This window comes from Bactrocera dorsalis, unplaced genomic scaffold, assembly GCF_023373825.1.
Source record: "Bactrocera dorsalis isolate Fly_Bdor unplaced genomic scaffold, ASM2337382v1 BdCtg247, whole genome shotgun sequence".
Lineage (NCBI taxonomy): Eukaryota > Metazoa > Arthropoda > Insecta > Diptera > Tephritidae > Bactrocera > Bactrocera dorsalis.
Window position 1 is genome coordinate 1 of NW_026038298.1, and position 19,683 is coordinate 19,683.

The 19,683-nt window shown below is 31.1% G+C and overlaps 3 protein-coding genes across 4 annotated transcripts; all 3 read right to left on the minus strand.

The window, feature by feature from the left end:
- Nucleotides 1–6: 6 nt before the first annotated feature.
- Nucleotides 7–1,374, minus strand: LOC125775283 (nucleolar protein 58; the record flags this gene model as incomplete). Its single annotated transcript, XM_049462062.1, has 1 exon — nucleotides 7–1,374. A coding segment is annotated over exon 1 (1,191 nt), but the record flags the coding sequence as incomplete, so codon positions are not given.
- Nucleotides 1,375–3,771: 2,397 nt separating this feature from the next.
- LOC105233361 (serine/arginine-rich splicing factor 7) lies at nucleotides 3,772–4,467 on the minus strand. Its single transcript, XM_049462061.1, has 2 exons — nucleotides 4,327–4,467; nucleotides 3,772–4,216 (listed from the first exon to the last, which is right to left on the minus strand). Exons 1-2 carry the CDS (start codon nucleotides 4,327–4,329, stop codon nucleotides 3,797–3,799), a joined length of 423 nt encoding a protein of 140 aa, XP_049318018.1. The 5' UTR covers nucleotides 4,330–4,467; the 3' UTR covers nucleotides 3,772–3,796.
- LOC105233362 (heterogeneous nuclear ribonucleoprotein 27C) lies at nucleotides 4,327–18,979 on the minus strand. Of its 2 annotated transcripts, none has more exons than XM_011215431.4 (4): nucleotides 18,781–18,979; nucleotides 17,014–17,302; nucleotides 16,434–16,943; nucleotides 4,327–16,156 (listed from the first exon to the last, which is right to left on the minus strand). In XM_011215431.4, the coding sequence occupies exons 3-4, from the start codon at nucleotides 16,926–16,928 to the stop codon at nucleotides 15,380–15,382; spliced, it is 1,272 nt and encodes a 423-aa protein (XP_011213733.1). In that variant the 5' UTR covers nucleotides 16,929–16,943; nucleotides 17,014–17,302; nucleotides 18,781–18,979; the 3' UTR covers nucleotides 4,327–15,379. The 2 variants fall into 2 exon arrangements, with proteins under 2 accessions (XP_011213733.1, XP_019848426.1); XM_019992867.3 differs by lacking the exon at nucleotides 18,781–18,979 and adding an exon at nucleotides 17,457–17,644.
- Nucleotides 18,980–19,683: the final 704 nt, after the last annotated feature.

Here is a 19,683-nt window from a genome sequence, read left to right on the forward strand (position 1 = left end):
CAGTAATCGGAGACGAGCTTCCAGTTTTACTTTATGTGTCGCTCCAAGTTCACAACTTGCCTCTTCCCCAAAAGCGTCAACGCGTGTGGCAAGAGATGCCTTTGCAGCAAGTGATCTGGACATTTTACCTTTGTTTTTTAAACTGGCCTGTCCCACCAGTTGAGCATGGAAAATTAAACCGTATTTTGGTGTATCTTTTTTAGTTTTCAGCGCACGGAATAACGCTTTTTCCGCACCCAAAATTTGTACAGTAGAAGATGGATGTTTCGCCAGATTAATGAGCGATCCAGCGTGTGCGATTAAACGTGCTCCTACAGTTTCACCAACAAGCACTGTTAAATTAGGTGCCATTGCCATCATACGCGTCTTCAAGTAATCGTATAGATGCGTTCTATATTCATTAATCGAAAGAATTTCATCGCACAGGCATTGTATATTCATAATATCTTCTTCAGAGATTTCAGTTCCCATAGAAATTTCAGCAGCTTCCTTTACCTTCTCTTCTACTTCCTCTGGTAGAATATCAGAAAGGTCAGTATGACCCATATTTTCGCGAGTGCCTACTAATTTAATAGTTTTCACAAACGCAATATTGTCAGTAATAAGCTTTCCAAGTTCTGGAAAATGCCAACCGTACCATTCACGAGCACGCATCATATAATTATTTAGCTCCTTATCCAAATCATCGAGTAGACATTGAGCTTGCACAATCATTGTGTCGATTTTATCAGGTGAAAATTTCAATTTATAGCGAGACAAGGAGTGCGCCAAGCCTAGTGCCATAGCTGTCATCTCGCGTTTTGGTAGGCCGCTTAGCAAACTATCAGCCTGTTGACGTATGCATCTCATTAATTCTTGCACACCAGTATTATAGACACATGGCACGGCCAATTTATCTTTGATGGCATTACCCAATTTAGCATCTGCGACCAATAAAGACGATTGTACTTCGTCGCTGAATAATTTTTTCAATGTCTTTTTAAGTGGTTTAGACATTTTGCCCTCCACTGCAGCCGTGGCAGCTGCCAATGCTTCTGTGGTATCATTGAATTTCTCAAAATGTTTCAATTTCAGCAATTTATTGGCTTTTTCAGGCGTTTGAAACTCCAGATATAGGTTATCTACTTCAGAAAGTTTCTTTTCATCTAATAACTTAAAAATTGCGTAACCCGCCGGCGTTTCATATAAAACAAACATTTTTTACTGCGATATATCAGTCCATGTAACAAAAATGTTTCCACTAATTTAAAACACTTTATATACTTTAAATTTTACCACAGTAAATTCAACTCCGAACGACACCGACGAAAATTCAAAATGAAAGAAGAAACGACACTCGTGGAAAACACGTGTGTTTGCGCCATTGCGATCACAGCACTCCTAGCGACTTTTTCGTAAGTCATTCACAATTCACAAGCACTATGTATTCACAATTATCGGTAAGTAAATATAATTAGATGACCGTGAAATTTATATATTATTTTGAGAACGAACTTATTAATTACTATAGTAATTAAGACGTATTCCCGAAATCCCGGATAACACTACTAAAGTTAACATAATTTATTTTATTTTATTTTCCTATAACATACATATACTTCATCTTTTCACTGTTGCAGCTGTAAAAAAAATACATAAAAATCCCAACATAGTTAAAATTAAAAACTATTTGTTTCTTAATTTTTAGCAGATCCTCCAGATCAAGAAAAAATATATAAATATGTACATAGTTGCCGCTGACTTATGGTTTTTGAGAAATTTGCATAGTTTTTGAGATATTTGCATTTAAAGTTCAAAAAATCAAATATTTAAAACGTCTGTTTCTCCTATTTATAATGCATTTTACACTAATATTTTTAACTTTTAAATCCACTTCACTAATTCGTTTCAAAGTGTCATTGGATCTAAAAGTTAATACATATATATATTTGCTATCATTTATTTTTGAACCTTTATTTTCATTTTACATTACAAAAAAGAACAGTTTAGTTTTGAAAAATTGGGTTGCATCGAAGTAAAGGGAGAGACAAATGTCAAAAACATATTATACTTTTATTAAACGTCTTTTATGAGTTCTTCCTCTATAATAGTCTAGTTAAAAATATCAATAATCCATGATACATTTCTTCCATCACTTTTAGATGCTAGTGAACCAGCTCTATCTTTGTTTCTCACCATAATATCTAATTTATTCGAAGATGTATACAAATGATTGCAAATACTATCTAAATTGTACCTCAATGTTTGTTCTCAGCATATTAAAGTTTTTCAGCATCAGCATATTTTTCCATAATTTGGAAAAGACATAACTTTGATAAATATTATATCCCTCATTATTTGCGTATTTGAGGACCAACAAAGAACCCACAATATCCTCTCGCGTCCAACCCTTTAGCAAAATGTTTTATCTTTCCTAATTTGATTACGTATTAAATCACAGGATTAATTTTGAGAAAATACTTTGGTCTAGATGTTTCACTCGCTTATTCGAATCCATTGGCAGACAGTATCAATATCAGGTTATTGGTGGCATCATTTTTTCTGAGCAGAACATGCGAATTACTTTTGAAACGAAAGTTAAGTGTCCACTGAGTAAAACAGGACTTTTTGTAGACTGTAATTCTAGATATTAAATCAATTATCTTATAAATAAGATCACATCCATTATTTGCACGAATAAGGTCGTAACCTGGACACTTGAAAGTGTCAAAATTTGCTAAGATATTAAGGAAAAAAAAATATTTTTGTAGAGCTGTGTAATGTCCCGACAGATTTTTAAAGTTTCATATGTATGTACACACAGACGTCATATGTATGTACATTTGTCGTTTATGTGAGTCATAAGAAAACCCGAATATTTTTGGAAATATCTACCTGGAACGGATAGTTATATATGTATATATTGCATCCACAGAACCGGCAAAAATATTATGAAGGCTTCAAAAATATAATATAAAACGGGATTTCCTTACGGTTATTTACCTACGTTTAAATCGGTAAGTAAAAACCTTGATAAATGATTGAACCAAAAATGAGCCCAACATATCTCTACAATTCCCAGTCATCTAATACCGCCTCACGCTAAGGTTCGACCGGGTGTATAACGTAATGCCGACAATCAAGATCTCGAAATTTAGAATCCCGACAATCAAAATACCGACATATCAAGAAAAGGTGGCGTTGTTCGTTCGAGGCCCTGCAAGGTATTTTAAGTGTATCCCGGTTCGACCACATCGAAACAGCAAGTTTTCTGTTAGATGACCAACTTGAACCTTACCACCCAAACGGATATTAATTAACCTTTAAAACAACAATTATATGGTGACTTAGTGACTGAAAGCTACAGTCAAATAATCTTTATCAAATTATATGTATGCAAATAAAAAAAACATTGGATATATAATTATATATCATATTTGTTTATAGAAAAGAAAGTACCGAATGAAAAGTTAGATATTTGTTTAATTCAATGAAGGTTTTTGTTTATGTGAAAAGAAATAAACACAACACTACAACTGCAAAAGATTTGTAAGTTCTAAACGATAAGTTTTGATTACTCGTTAATATTTAATTATTTGGAAAATGTCAATTCCACTCCAAAAATTATATAAGCCTAAATAAAACCTTAGTAAAGAATCAACAAAGAATCCATTGATTAAAGAAGACTAAATTAATTCATGTTATTAATTTAACTTCAAAAGTTAAATAGCTGATTTAAATTTGGAAATATACATATGTAGTATATAACCACAAGCATTTATAAAAAGCACAGAAATTATGTATAATAAACAAGTACTCACCGGCGACGGCTGCCTCGTCGACTATCACGACGTCGGCATTCTCTAGCATAATGACCTCTTCCTCCACATTCATAGCATTTGTTATCATCTGAATTGTTTCTACGCGAACGATCCCGCATACCACGTCGATCACCACCTCGACCGCTTCCACCACCAGCAAATTTTCCTGTAGATAACTCTACCCTTGCACGGCGACCACAAACTGTCCGGCCATCTAAACCGCGCACAGCATCTGCCGCATCACGGGCGCTTTCGAATTCAACAAATGCAAAGCCTGGCGGGTTGCGAGCAATCCAAACACTTCGTAAAGTTCCATAGGCGCCAAACGCATATTCTAAATCGTTTTTCCTGGCGCTATTGCCCAAATCACCTACATATACCTTTCGGTCGCTGGGGTATCGTGACATTTTTTTCGACTGGTGTTAAAAAAAAATGTATAAAAACCATTGAAAATGAAGTGAATGAAAAATCGATTACGGGTTAGAATATTAACTAACGCCTACGCAAAGCACAAACATTTGCTTACCATTTTCGAAGCTATACACTGCTATATTTATTAAATATTATATATATTTATCCACAACTCTATCTTTAATTATTTTTCAGGAAGTCTCACAAAATTATTTTCAGAACATCGTCCCTGCAAAAAAAGACCGCTTGCAGAAATATAAGTCGATGCAAAACTTGTACATTTATAGTGCTGCCATATCACAGTATTGCAATGTCACTGTAAATTGTTAATTTTTGATAGAAAAAAATTATTCTTATTTTTTGCTTTACAAAAAGTATACATTTAACGCTTACTGTTAGTAAAAGCTATTTACAAAAAAAAAAACACCTAGGCGAATTATGAAAATTTCAATTATTAGGTTCAGCATTGTTATTTAATTTAATGAAGGTTTTAAAATACAAATTATCTGAGCATTTTATTTTCGTATATTAATTTTTAAGTAAATTGTGTGAAAGCCATTAAAGTTTATTTCTTTTATATCCCTACGTGAAATATTTATTTTATTCACAAATGTTCCAAATATTTTCCTTTGCATACAAATTGAATGACGGTGGCAACAATTTCAAAAGTCACGTCAATTTGGTAACGTGCTAGTTTGTATTGGGTGGTGAATTAAGTAATATAGATATTAATCCGCGTTCTCATTAGTCCGAATACATTTCGTAATATGTTTCAACATTTATAAAAGTTATTAACACGAATGGAATGATTTCTTGTAAAACCACCTCATTGTTCAGAGTTTCAAAAGATTAATTTGGAATTATTGCAATTAAGCCAATACCATTGCATCAAATTACGGTTACCGAAAATCCAACACATCGAAAGAATCAGCTTGGAAATTATCACTTACACACCGAGTAACTTTCAAGACCTTTGTGTAAGAAAGGGATGAACGATCAAATGTACTCAAAAGTTTTTGTTAGTTATCCATTGCGCGTTAAGAAACTCATAGAAGCTTTAACAGAAATTTCTGGTAACGTTGTTAAGAAATTAACCGGTGATTTAACCGATAGGTGGTTTTACAAGTTACAGGGATATCGGATATACATAAATACGTGTCGTTACAATTGCGATACGACAGTCTTATGAATAGTATAGCTCATCTGCAAAAAATATTTTCCCTCCAATTAATTATAAATATAAACAACTGATAAATAAACAGAAATACCGTATCGATTGATGGATCTTTAACAAAAAATATAAAATTTTTTAATTAAACAACTCAAAAAATCTTTTTATTATGTTTTATTTAATATTGATGCTGTATAACATGAGTGAAAAAAAAACAATTACTTTGACTGCAAAAATTTGCTTGCTGGAAATTGAAAAATTATTACCTTTTTTAATGAATATAACAGATCTCAATCTACATAAATATAAATTGCATATACCATAAGTTTGTATAATAATAACAAATAATAAAGCCAAGCAATTTTTATGCAACTATAAGTAGTAGAACGTATTAGTTTATTATAACGACTCATGCTGTATATAATAATACATACATATGTATGTTTGTATGTGTAAACTACATTAAAATAAAAATATTTGATAGTTTGGTAAAAATTTAAAGAAAGGTATCATTAAAATATATTTTGAATCAAAAAAGAATTTAAAAATTATGCAAATATGTATGTATGTATTCTAGGGAGTCCCAATTTGATTGTTTTTTTGCAAACGTTACTGATGTTTCAAGTTTTGCTCTAAAAATAAGATCCACCGCAACCAAACTCTTTATTTTCAATTTAAGCTGTGCCTAAATCACATTTCCTTTCCCCAAGTTTTTAGCATGGGATTTTGTGGTCTCCTACAACTTTGAAAAAAAAAACAATATTCTAATACAAAATTTTCTGCTTTACAAACAAAGTCTTAAGGATATTTTCCATAAAAACATTACCTTAAAAGTTATACGCTTTTTGATAATAAATTCATTGTGAAAGTTAAAAAAAAATCCCATATAAAATACATATATAGGAAAAAAAATACGTTGGTTCGTTTTGAAATTGAAAATGAAGAGCTTGATTCCTCTTTCGTTGTTCTTTTCGCAATTTAGCACCAATTCAAGATACCAAGTGCAGCCAGATTCTTCTCCACCTGATCTCTCCAACGGAGTGTAGGTCTTCCTTTTCTTTCTTCGGCTTGCACTGCGTCGAATACTTTCAGAGGAGCCCAATGAAAAGAAGAAGAGCTTGATTACGTTAGATGTTTATTTTTACGGCAAAAAAAACACAACTTGTAAAATAACTAACACTATAATGTATAAGAATATATATATATTTAATTTTTGTATTTCAATGTATGAACATAAGTGTGTATGCATATGGATATTGTTATATTAAGATTTGGTATATCAAACCACCCTTCTCGCGAAAACGCATTGCTGAAAATGTATTGTATATATTTATTTTAAAGAACAAAATTCATATTGCTACATTAATATGTACGTAAATACAGTTGCTTTGTGAATATTATAAAATGAAAACGTCCTTTATAGACAATTTATATGTATATGTTTGTATGTATGTATGTCTGTATGTATGTAAGTGTACTTAATAAAAAAGTTTCTTTAAACATTTGTGGCTCAACGCTTACAAAAAATTATGGTCTCACTACATTGGTTTAGACGTAACAAGATACATACTTATAGTTGTAAACATGTACACACATACATAACTATTTATGCATGGAAGTATGTATGCACATGCAGTCGTTTTGAATAGCGTGTCGATTGGTTTTGAATTTATTGTACCTATTTTGTGTTTTTCTTGCACTTCAAATCTTAAAAAACGCTCTTGTAAAATTTACGGTGACTGCTGTTGTTGTTGTTGTTGTTGTAATTTCTTATTACTCTCTGAACTGTCTTGGGGTTTACAAATTGAAAAACGCTTATATCGAATCAATCACTAAACTATACACTGACATACATAATCATTTGTAATGTATTTATGATTTTTACTATTACCATTACCAGTTTCACATACTCTATTTACCGTTATTATTATTTTATTTTTTCTATTTTTTAATGTTGTCTAAATTGTTTATTTTGTATTTTTTCTTTAAACGTAATCAACAGAACTATATGTTTAGTGAGGTTACACATACATACATGCCAGCGAATATTATTTACTACTTTTTTTAATTTTATTTTTCTTTTTCGTGAATTCTAACGTCAAATACTCATCCTGGCTAAACAATTACATATTCAGATGCCGCCATTTGTCATTATTAAACAATATTATTTCAAGTAACCAGAATTCATATACGGATTTATTATATAATACTCAAAGAGCGCATTTTCATCATTTATGATTTAAATCATAAAAAAAATTGTTTTTGCATACCACTTGTTGCTTTTATTTTTTAACACTCTTTTTTCCTATTACGTCAAAACTTTTTACAATTCAATTATTATATTTAGTAACAATGTCCTTGATAGATATTTTGATTACTTAGGCACTGTGTTCATATTATAATTAAGAATTAATTCAATTTATAAGTAATCAACTGACAAACACATTTCGAAATTTCAAACCAAAAATATTTAATGTATAGATGTATGTATGTAAGCAGATGAAGAAGAAGAAGATGGAACAGTGTCTAACACTTCGTTAAAAACAGAGTTAAACCGTTATAGCATAAGCATATATACTTTTTGGAGTTATTTTCTATTTGCTTTTGAAGTTACTACCATATTATAACCTATAATATATAAATGTACGATGAATTGATGTTAAAGTTGCTTGATATACACATACATAATACACACAACAACTCTCGATGGCTATATGAGTGTGTGAAATAGTGAACTATAAGACCGGCGGGTGCAATGCTGGGGGAAATATTTAACGGTATTTGCTCTAATACTTTACACTCTTCCGCATTTATATTTACCAAGTTGATTAGTACTCGCAGGAGAGGGTAAAACTAACTTTCAAATTTTCTAAGAGCAGTGAATTCTTGAAAAGATTGAAAGTGTTGACAATTTAATACAAAATAACTTCCAGCTGCATGTTTGTTTTATGGGTAAGTAAAATCAAAAAATTGTATGCCAATATTAATAATGATGATAATAAGGGTTGCAAATAAAGCGTTAAACAAATTGAATCAAAACATGAAATATTTTCTTTTATTTTTAATTCCGAAAATCGTAATAAAAAAATTCTAGATTTTAAGGCCAATAACGGATTTTAATAATATATCAATTTATTTTTGTTCTTTTGTCTAATTTGTATTTAATTGCTTTTTATTATAGGGTATATGTATATAGGTTTTTATTTCAGTTTTTAGTTTGAAAAATTATTATTTTATCTGTTAGTTGAATCTTTAAATTAAAAAAAAATTTCGAAAAATTTCAAACCAAGATGTTTGGGATTTAAAATTTGAAATTTTATTTTTTTAATTTAATAATAAAATTAAATTTTTGATCCGATAATTGGAATAAATAATGAAAATCTAATTTTTAATGCAAAAATTATAAGTTAAAAAACATTCAACGTTGAATGATTTCATTTTTTAGGAGAGTTGTGAAATTAATATACATATTAGTTAATTAAGTGTACATGTATATGTGTGTGCGAACTGAATAATAGAACCCTTAGAGGCTCCTCTTTCAAATTGTTATTTTGAGTCCTTCCGGTTTGACAGCAGTATTAGTATATAGTGGCTTTGAATTTCTTAGCAGAAGGAATCAGTGAAAATTATGCATTTAATACAAACATACAACTACATTGAGCACATAATAAAACTGTTATGAAGATTACCAAAAGGCATTAATAATGCAAGTGGGTTGTTGGGCGTCAGCGTTGGTATTAATTGTACATGAATACATATATGTATGTATGTACCATATATGTGGAATTTTTACTTCCTTGCAAAATTAGTAATGCATTCAATGACATTATTTATATACAATTGAAAATATAAACTTTTCGTACATTCATCTTAAATCACTGACATGTGTCTACGAAGTAACTCTTAATTATCCAACAACATATGTATGTACGTTTAATGTATAACCAAATATAAGAAATATTACCTCAATCTTTTTTAAAAGCAGTAGTTTGTCTGTGTTCGTTTACGCATAAAATAATTAGTGGGTTGGTGTTTTAAGTTAGTATTCACTTTAACAAAAGTATGTGTACTTCAAGCCGAACAAATACGAAGAATAAATGCCGTTAAATAAACATTTTTAACAGGTGTTGTTCTCCAGCGATTATATGATTAAAAATACACACACATATGCGTATGTATATATGTATGTACATAATTTTTAAATTGTAATGAGTTATACTAAATTGCCTTCCAACAGTTTTACTGTTACCGATACTAGCATACGAACTGCATTTGTTTTTATCATTAACACTATTTTCATTCATATTGGTTGTGTTTAAATATTTTGTTGTTGTAAAATTTTAATAACTAATTTTGGTACGAAAATGTCGAAATTCTTATTTAAAAGAGAATATGAATTATCATAGTATGTTGTTCCATTTTATAAGTACATTTATGTATATATATGTATGCATTGTTATTATAATAGGTATCAATCTTATATCCACTTAACTGTTATTTTAATTGGCTTTAATTTTAATCTTTTGCAGGCGAATAGTCGATGTTAATGGCAACGTTAACAACGAGCCCATTGGCTAAAAAATTCGGCTACGTCGGCTTTAACATCGACAAACGGACAGATGGAACGAACGCTTCGTTGTCAACCATCATCTGTTGTACTCTTGAAGCCACGCGACACTTCAACACTTGGCTGGCTATATGTCATGCTAATCGAAATAAATTTTAAAAACTAAATTGCTAACCTTCACTTTTTTGAGATTTTTGTGGTTGTTGTAATTTACATTTTCTCTATGTTATGTACGGTTTACAATTTGCAAACTGATATTTTTCTTATTTTTAAACATTATGAACTTTTAAGTGGGCTTGTTTTTGTTGTTGCTGGTTATAATTATTTTATTTGTTTTTCTCTTTTTTTGGGGAAATGCTTCGTTTTGATTACACTTAATTCTCTTTTATATTTTAGTTTAATTATACTCATAGCTATGTGTTAATGTATATATTTGTGCCTTTAGCAAATTCTACACAAATATTTTTTATATGGATATTTTTATTAATATCTTTATTTCGTACCTCAAATGTTTTATACTCACTAATAAAGTGTCATACGCTTTTATTACCGGCCTATTTTTTTAATTATATGATTCTACTGTTTAAAAAAACAGGGCAGAAAACCTTTAACTTCCGTTGCACCGAAGCTAGATACCCTTTGAAAAGTTTTCAGTTGATTTTCCTAAGCGTTGAAAATTTGAATAGTATCTATACGCTATAGTGGTCCGATCTGAAAATTTTCTGTAGAATTGTCTTGGACAACAATCTGTGCCAAATTTTGTAACAAACATATTTTCAAATGAAAAAGTTTTCTATACAAAAATTGAGTTTCGATCGATTAGTTTATATGACAGTATAACGTTGCTTAAGACAATAATTCATGACAAATTTCGTGAATATATATTATCAATTAAAAACTTGTCCATACAAGGGCATGATTTTGATCGTTGTTGTTTGCAAGAATGTTGCCGGTTCGACAGTCCTTGGCCGTATAAAGATCTGGGTCCGTTCCGATTACGTAGGACCGATTGTCACGGGAACTTTAAAACTTTATTTTGATCGTTCACTTTGTATGGTAGCTATATGATATAGCTATCCGATTTGGCGTTTCAGACTTCTTGGAGAGAAGACGATGTATGCAAAATTTCACATCAATAACATTTAGGGGCGCGTATATACAAACAGACGGACAGCTGGTCATCCTAATCATTGATATACATGTACATCTTAAAGGTCTCCAACGTTTCCTGGGTGTTACAAACTTCGTGGCAATTTTAATGTACCCTACTCATTGTATAAAAATAATGAAATTTTGAATAATCAAGCACTTTGCTGGTATTCTGCAATGTAGAAGTGGAACTTATGATTTAACAGTTGCACACAAGCGCCGAATTATTCAAATTTGTCTTAAGTCTATGTATTTTCGTATTCAAGTAGCTGGTTTTTGCTTGTCAAGTCAGTGATTATACATATGTTATTGGTACACCTATTTTGTATGAATTTCGTATAATGAAAACTGTATGTTTTATATATATGTATTCTTGTAACTACTAATGTATACAGCTCGTCGTTTGTAGTACATGCTACTCTCTTACAACACTTATGCTTATTACTTTTAATAGTAAATCAGTCAATTCGTTATTAAGTATATGTATGATAAACTGTAATGAATCAGAAACTGTCGAATGCTTAGAAATTGTAATTTCGTCTAACTTTTTTTATTAATCGTATTTAAACTAACGTCTCACCCCTTCCTAATTTATTTTTTAATTGAAATAGAAAAAAATCGATACACTTTTATTACTAACGCTATTATATTATTTCGTTCGTCGTCAAGTTTGTTGTTGGTTGTTTCGTAAGCAAATTTTCAATGATATAAAAAGTACAAAATAGCGGTACAGGATACGCTCATCGGTAAGTATGTGTGTGTATGTATATGAATATCACCTAAAAATTTGGTTAGTTCTGCTGTAATGCGGATGTCAACATTAAAGTTTATTTTTGGTTCAAAACAAATAATAGAGAATCTTTCTTAAACAAACGTATATAACTTTGAGGGATTTCATTTCTTATGCAAAGTTCTTATTCATGTATAATAGAGATTTTAGTACTTATTTGTGTATAAAATAACAAATTATGCAGCACTAATACCGCTAATGCTATGTACATACTTATGTATATTGAAATGTAGTTCCAACTTGTTGGTACCAGCTACGGTACTAAACAAATTTTTAATTTCTATATTTCGTGAATATAAGCAAATTATAAATTATTAGAATAAATCGTAGAACGACTTGATACTTGAACTATATTTTCTGTTTAATCGTACACCGTTAGTTGAAATTTAAAACGAAAATACACTGCCGTATAAATACTGTGAGAATTATGAATGTGGAGAGTTACAAATAATGAAAAAAAATAATGTAATTAAAAATACTTTTTTTTTTATTTGTAATCCCGAAAATGTTAATTAAATATAATTTTTTATCCTCTGATTTCACTCTAGTTAATGATCCCCAATACATATGCTTAATGTCACGTGCACCCGCTTTCAATAATGGGTTAGGTTATGAGGTACAACAACGTCCCGCTTTTTTAATTTATTTGTACCGAATGCTGAAGCAACTCATATTTCATATCAAATGTTATTACTCTCGACATTTTGCAGTAATTAGCTATTGTTTCCACCTGGTTAGGTTGCTAGCTTAATATATATGCGTGTAGTTAGAAAACTTGTAAAGGAAATGATCTTAAAACGCACTTAATTTTATTAGCAGAAATTCACCTCAATTTATTTTGTTTAATCTGTCAATATTGCTAACTGAATACGAAAGCATAACATTGCAATTATAACAACATACCAAAGATTTGCCTCAAGGCTCATATGTATTACCTATGCTTGCCTCCCGCTTCATTAAACTCATGTTTGGTTAAATAGTATTTCATTTAGTTACGATATTTGATAATAAGTATGTATGCATGTATTTAAATATATATGTATATATTAATACATATGTATGTATATATTTATATATTCAATTAAAATTTAAACTTTAAAATTTATAGTAAATCATAATCATTAAAGAAATTGTTTTACAATTAACAGTCAGTGTGTTGGTTTTGTGTTTAATCCTCTTTTACTTTACGTTACGTTTACTTTAACTTTGCATCAAGTGGTTGCTTGTTTTTGTTTTTTTTTTTAATTTAGTTTTACGTTAAAATTTTATACTAGCGTACATTAAATTTAGAGTTGTTTCATTTGTAATTGTAATTGTAATTTAGCATTCGTTCTATCAAATATGTAATCTTATTTTGTTTTGTTAAATTAGTTATCATTATGTTACGATTAATTTTACATAAATTTAAATGTATGTGGTAGATAATAAATTGTAATTTTTCTTTTTGTTTTCTTGTATTCTCCATTTAAATGTAATTTAGTTATGTAGGCTTTTAAAGTATGTTTGTGTTTACAGTAATTTATTTTTATTGTATTTTTATATTTAATTTAATAATTACGTCAGGTTTTCTTGTTATAATATACTATTAGCGTTTATTTTTTGCTTTTTTATTTGTTTGAGGCTCGCATCAGTGATATTTGTGAACACTAGCTACCACCATTTTGTTGCCGTTTAAAATATATTAGAATCAGTATATTTTTTATTTAGCTTAATCCTCGTAACATCTTTATTCGTAAGCATATTGAATTTAGTGGAACTGGGTCGCGAAGTTAACATAAAAAAGGCATTTACAGTTCACATAAAACGCGGCAATAAACTTAGAAAAAAGTCTAATGAAACAAGTTTCATTGAAAAAATGTATGCCTAGTAATAATAATTTTAAATCGAGGACATGTTATGAATTTTACTGAAATAAAAATGCAGCTTGTTTTTCAAACAACTATACTTTTAGCAAAGTCATCTGTACTTCCCCAAAAGAGAAAATGTACAGGCATTTTGCATGTTCACTACTATTCATATTAGAGTTTGTATTACTTTCGCGGACACCGTATTTAAATTGCGTTTGTAATTATCGTAGTAATAGTTATAAACTATATATAGACTACACATCATACACTTGATGAAATATATTATTTCTAAATTAAAACATTCCGTTTATTTACTCTTATCAACTTCAAATGTAATTTTTGTTCTTTTTTCCTTTTTTGTCCTCTTGTTTCATCAAAATTTTGATAAATTATTGTATGTAAACTATGTTTGTAGGTATGTATAATATATATACATGTATATGAATCTATATATATTGGCGCTTTAATTCACTATTACTACACATAATTCTTGTTGTTCTATCTTCATAGTTATATATAAAGTGAATATATATGTGTGTGTTTACATTTCGTTTTCACCTATTCAATTTTACTCATTTACACACTTCAAAAATTGATATAGCAATGTATATGTTTGTATATATAATTTAAATATTATTGTAATTTACTATTTTTATTATTATAATTTAAGTTGTAACTAAAGATCAAACCATAAGTGTAATTATATAAGGATGTGGATGTGTGTTGGTGTATACAATTTATGCACACAAAATCCAATTTTAATGTAGTTTAACAATACTATTCTCTTGAGATTAAGAAATAAAAGAAATCAACTGGAACTGCCAGCTAGGTTAGACTGTAGTGTATTTAAATGCGGCAAATGTGCAGATGTGCAACGAATTTACAGTTTAACAAACGTCCTAACATATAGAACTAAAAGTAAATATTACTGGGGAGCGAGATATAAAACTCCTTATACACTAATAGCTTATTTAAATGATTAGGTACAACTTATAACACGTTAAGTATAAATGTATTCCCGAAAAATATCCATCTAAATTATTGTAGTATTGTGCCTAAAAGCGAGTTATTTTGGGCATTCATTCATCAAATTCATGCAAAAAATAAATAACTCATAATTAATTCAAAATAAGATCGCCACTACATATACCCATTCCCCTACAGTCTCATCATATATCCTTATAGCTGTACCAGTTGATTCATTCTAACAAATTTATACTAGATTAATGAACAGTTTACGATTTGTTCGCTAAATATTTTCAAATTATGAATTTACTTTTTGCTTGTAATTTTACGCTACGATTTTAGTCAATGTCTGTGTATAATGGATGGTAGCAGTGTGTTTATGTATGTTTTGTTAAGTGCCTAATGCTCTCGCTTTATTTTTATGCCTTCACATATGTTTTTTCTTTGTCCTTTTTCCTCAATATAAGTAATGTATGTATATAAACTTTATATTTAGTATTTGTTTATGTAATATATATATATATAGTTAGTAATTAATTTCAACAACTGAACTGAATGAATAGACGCTAAGCTTATAATTTAATCTTGTTTCACTGTACACGGCCAAAAGGCAACGTTCACTACCTCGGCGAGGACGCTGCAATTTGGACGCGTTAAGTGTATCTAGACTAATGCGCCTTAAACTGCCTGCGAGGCAGCGTATGGAGGTTGTGTTGCACTGTCATTTCCATACGTTGAACGTGGTCCGGCGCCGTAGTTCGAAGCACCGCCGTCTTGCTTGCCATAGTTGCTGTAGTCATAATCATAACCAGAGCCATAACCGCCGTAGTCATATTCAGAGCCTGATTTTGACGCTGAGTTACCAGGACCAGTTCGCGGCATGCCACCTACTGGACCAGTTGTCGAGGGGCCACCAGCACCCCATGTTTGAGCGCGTGAATACATATCAGTAGCGCTTCCAGCAGCAGCGCCTGGTGCTCCCGTTGGACCAGCCGAATTTGGTGGTATATTCCAAGAGTTCCAGCTTCCACCACCTGAAGGACCCGATGGTCCGCCAGTTGAGGTCGAATTGTACATATCATAACCTCCATATCCTTGTGTTTGTTGCGGACCAGCTGCATAGTTCGACCATTGCGGTGGTGGTCCCTGTGGTCCCGGTGGTGCACCCCAACCTTGGTATGAACCAGGGCCGCTGTTTCCATAACCATAGCCTTGTTGTTGCGGCGAAGTTCCCCAACCTTGATAGCCAGGCATCATATTTGGAGCTCCAATTGGCATGTTAAGTGGTGGACCTCCCATTTGGCCATTTTGACCCTGCATCATATTAATAGGCGCGTGATGGGGGCCCCAATGATTGCATTCATTGCCAAGTTTTCCATAGCCACCACTAACATTGCTATTATTAGCGTTTTGACCACCAGATCCATCACGTGGTTCCGCCTTTTTGATTTCCACCTAAGAATTCATAGACAGTATTTTATAAAGGTGAAGTAAATGTATTTTGTATGCATCCTACATATTAATATATATATATACATATATTGGTAATTCAAAGAAATATAACCACAATAAAATCAAATGCATATTACTAAAGCCACTATGTTATATTTTTTTATACTGAGAATTAGTTTAAAAGAAACAAATAAAAAGTGCATAAAAAATATACCGTCAAAAAAAAATTCTTTTACTAAATATATTATGTAGTAGATGAGCTTGTATACGAAAGACATACCTGTTTGCCATTAAGATTGATGTACCGTTCATTGGTGACATGTTCCACAGAAGATTCCTCTTCAAAGGATAAGAAGCCGAAACCACGCGATTTTTTCTTTTCTTGATCGTACATGATAACAACCTCAGTTACTTTGCCATATCGTCCAAAGAATGTACGCAAATCCGTCTCAGTTACATTGGATGGCAATCCACCAAGAAAAACTTTATAGCCGCCACCCTTTTTAGGTTTTTGAAGAGTGCGTGGATTACATGGTTTCGGATCGATTGTTCGCCCGTCAAGTGTATGCGGACCGCTTTGTAGTACATGGTTCACATTTGCAGGATCTGCAAAAGTAACGAAACCAAAACCACGGGAACGACCGCTCTCGTTGTTCTTCATTACTACACAATCAATGATTTCTCCGAAACGGCAGAAATAACGCGATAGATTCTCCTGCGTCGTCTCCCATGAAAGACCGCCAACAAAAAGTTTTCCCCTCTCGTCTTCCTCCATGATCTTCTGAGGACTCTTTAAATATATAAAACATTTTATGGTTAGAATATGTGTATACAATTATAGTAATTGATATTGTTCTTACAGTTGCAGTTGTTGAAATCGTTTTTAGGCCGTTACTTCTTCTGTTGCTGCAGCAAACTTTTCTGTACTTTTTGCGCTGGTTTTCTAACCGAATATAGTATTTTTAATACCTTAATGAAGTTTAACTAGTAGTTTCTTAGTTTGTTATCGTTAGTTTTATTTAAGCAAAGTATAGCTAGCTTAAGTGAAGAAACTCGCTCCGACTACTGAAGGGGCTTGAATATGCTATATCCACACTTTGCGGTTGTTTAGCTTAGAGAACTAAAGCCACGACTTCAATACGTAACTTTCTAAATTTGATATAACAAACGTAAAGAGCAACAGCGTAAACGGCGATGGATTGCATGAAAATAGAAAGATATTAAGGGTTTAACACTTTGGTAATACACTTTATATATAATTATTTTATATTTTAACACAGTATTTATTCACACACTTTTATACCTTAATTTAATCGGTGTAGTGACATTGACAAGTGTTTTGCGACTAAAAAAAAATATACTAGCTAACAGTTATTATTTATAACATAGCCAAATACTTTTCGCGTCGTGACGTCTCTATTGATATCTCGAATTAAAATGAATGCAATATTTTAAAAACAGTCTTTTAAGTTATGCACGAGTATGTTTTGAAGTAAAGCTATTTAACCCAAAGTTATTATCCGCCTATTTTTACGCATTTTCAGTTTGGCAACATCAGGTATACGGAAAACGGACGTACCTGACTCGGAAATATTCACCTCTATTATCGCTATTCACCATTAGCGGCATTTCTATCCAAAAACAAAATGGATGTCTCATGAGTGCTTAATCACAAAAATACCAGGCTAAAAACAAATGTAGGTAGCATCCAGGTATTTTAATAAATATTTAACACCTTCATAACGTGAGATAAGCAAATTTAAAAATATTTTATATGTTATATACATTACGCACCGAAACCGCCACATTTACAACATATAACCTAAAAATTCAATCTATACAACATTTAGCTTTGTCACAAAATGGGGCAAATACATACAAAGTTCCACACAGTGACATACATACATATGTACCAACCTAATACAAACATATTTACAGCACAATCAATGGAATGCCGATGTCAATCCATTAAAGAGTATATGATTTACCGGTTGTATATATGTTCATCCTGACATCTTCTTCAGGCACAAGTATTTATATTTTTAAAAAATATTGCTTCCTGCGCAATATTGTATGTAAATTGTACATTTGTATACACTAATATATTTTCAAATGCACATACTTAAGTATATACATGCGTAAATGGCCGACTCGGACTCGCGAGTTATTCCGTGTATACACGGTATACATATTTGTAAGTGGCGATGTGTGAATCGTGTGGATATACTTAGTATTTTGTATGTATAGAATAATATAAGGAATTTTTCACTTTTCAGGAAAATCGGTAGTACATAGGAAAATAAGCAGTTTTAATGCAATTTAACAAAAAACAATGTAAAAGGCCAAAACATATATGTATTCATAATTTTACTCCATTGCCTCGTACTAAATCCTAGCTGGATTGCTGCCGCGATGAACTACACTAAAGCTATCGCGATACCCATTCCCACATTAAATCAAGCATCCACAGTAATTTCTTTCAAGTTTTTAAGAGACACTAATTTGCGTAAACGCCAACCAAATAGTGGAAACTAGGGACAGCGGCAACCAGCTTGCTAATACACGTAAAATTCCGACACCCGAAAACGTTATATAAAGTCCTTAAATCATAAAAATTTTATTCTCACCGTTTCCGCCAAGTGTTCGTCTGCGGGAATCTCAATTTATTCGCACTGCAAATTCACTAAATTTAAGTTTTTTCCTTAAAAAACTAGCTTATAATTAATTGTATGATTTGATGCATACGATTATAACCTAACTTAAAAAAATGATTTCGACAAACTGAAACGCTGCATGCAGGAGGTGAGTTTTCCCTGTACTGAACTGTGGTGAAACTGTCTACGTCGCAGAGTACAATGACTGCTTGTCCAGTTCATAGTACTATAGATCCATCTCTTTTTTTCATATGAGTTGTGTAGGCTCGCAGTATTATGCCACGTTTTATTATTGAAACATTTTCCCTCCACAAAACGCTTGTGCATTCCAGCTATTTTGTCAATCATTAACCTTTATGTTGATCCACAATTTTTAATACTTCCATTCATAATAAAAATAATTAATTAATACTAACTGTTTTCAAATATCAAGCAATAATAATTAAATGTTATTGGAAGAAATTAGTAAACCAAGTTTTTCTCATCCTGATGTTAGTATACTGTACTTTATGAATATTTATGTTGAAAAATATTGCTAAAAAGGACAACAGTGCTTACGAGCCTACTGATTCAAAAAAATAAAGTAGTGTTAACGTTTTTGTTCTATATTTCTTTAAAGCTTTGGGCTTCATTACATATTTGAAATAAAATGTATGTATATTTTGTGTACTACAGAATATACATAAAATATTTATTTTGAAATATACGTTTAAATTTTCTTTGTAAAAATTAGAAGAGAAGCAGGGAAAAATGTTATTTAAATATCAACATTGCCATTTATTCATTCAAGCGGCAGAGTGCAATTTTAAGGAGTTGAATGGGATATCTTATCATTTTATTTACATAATGAATGCACCTCTGAGGGGTTATATTAAC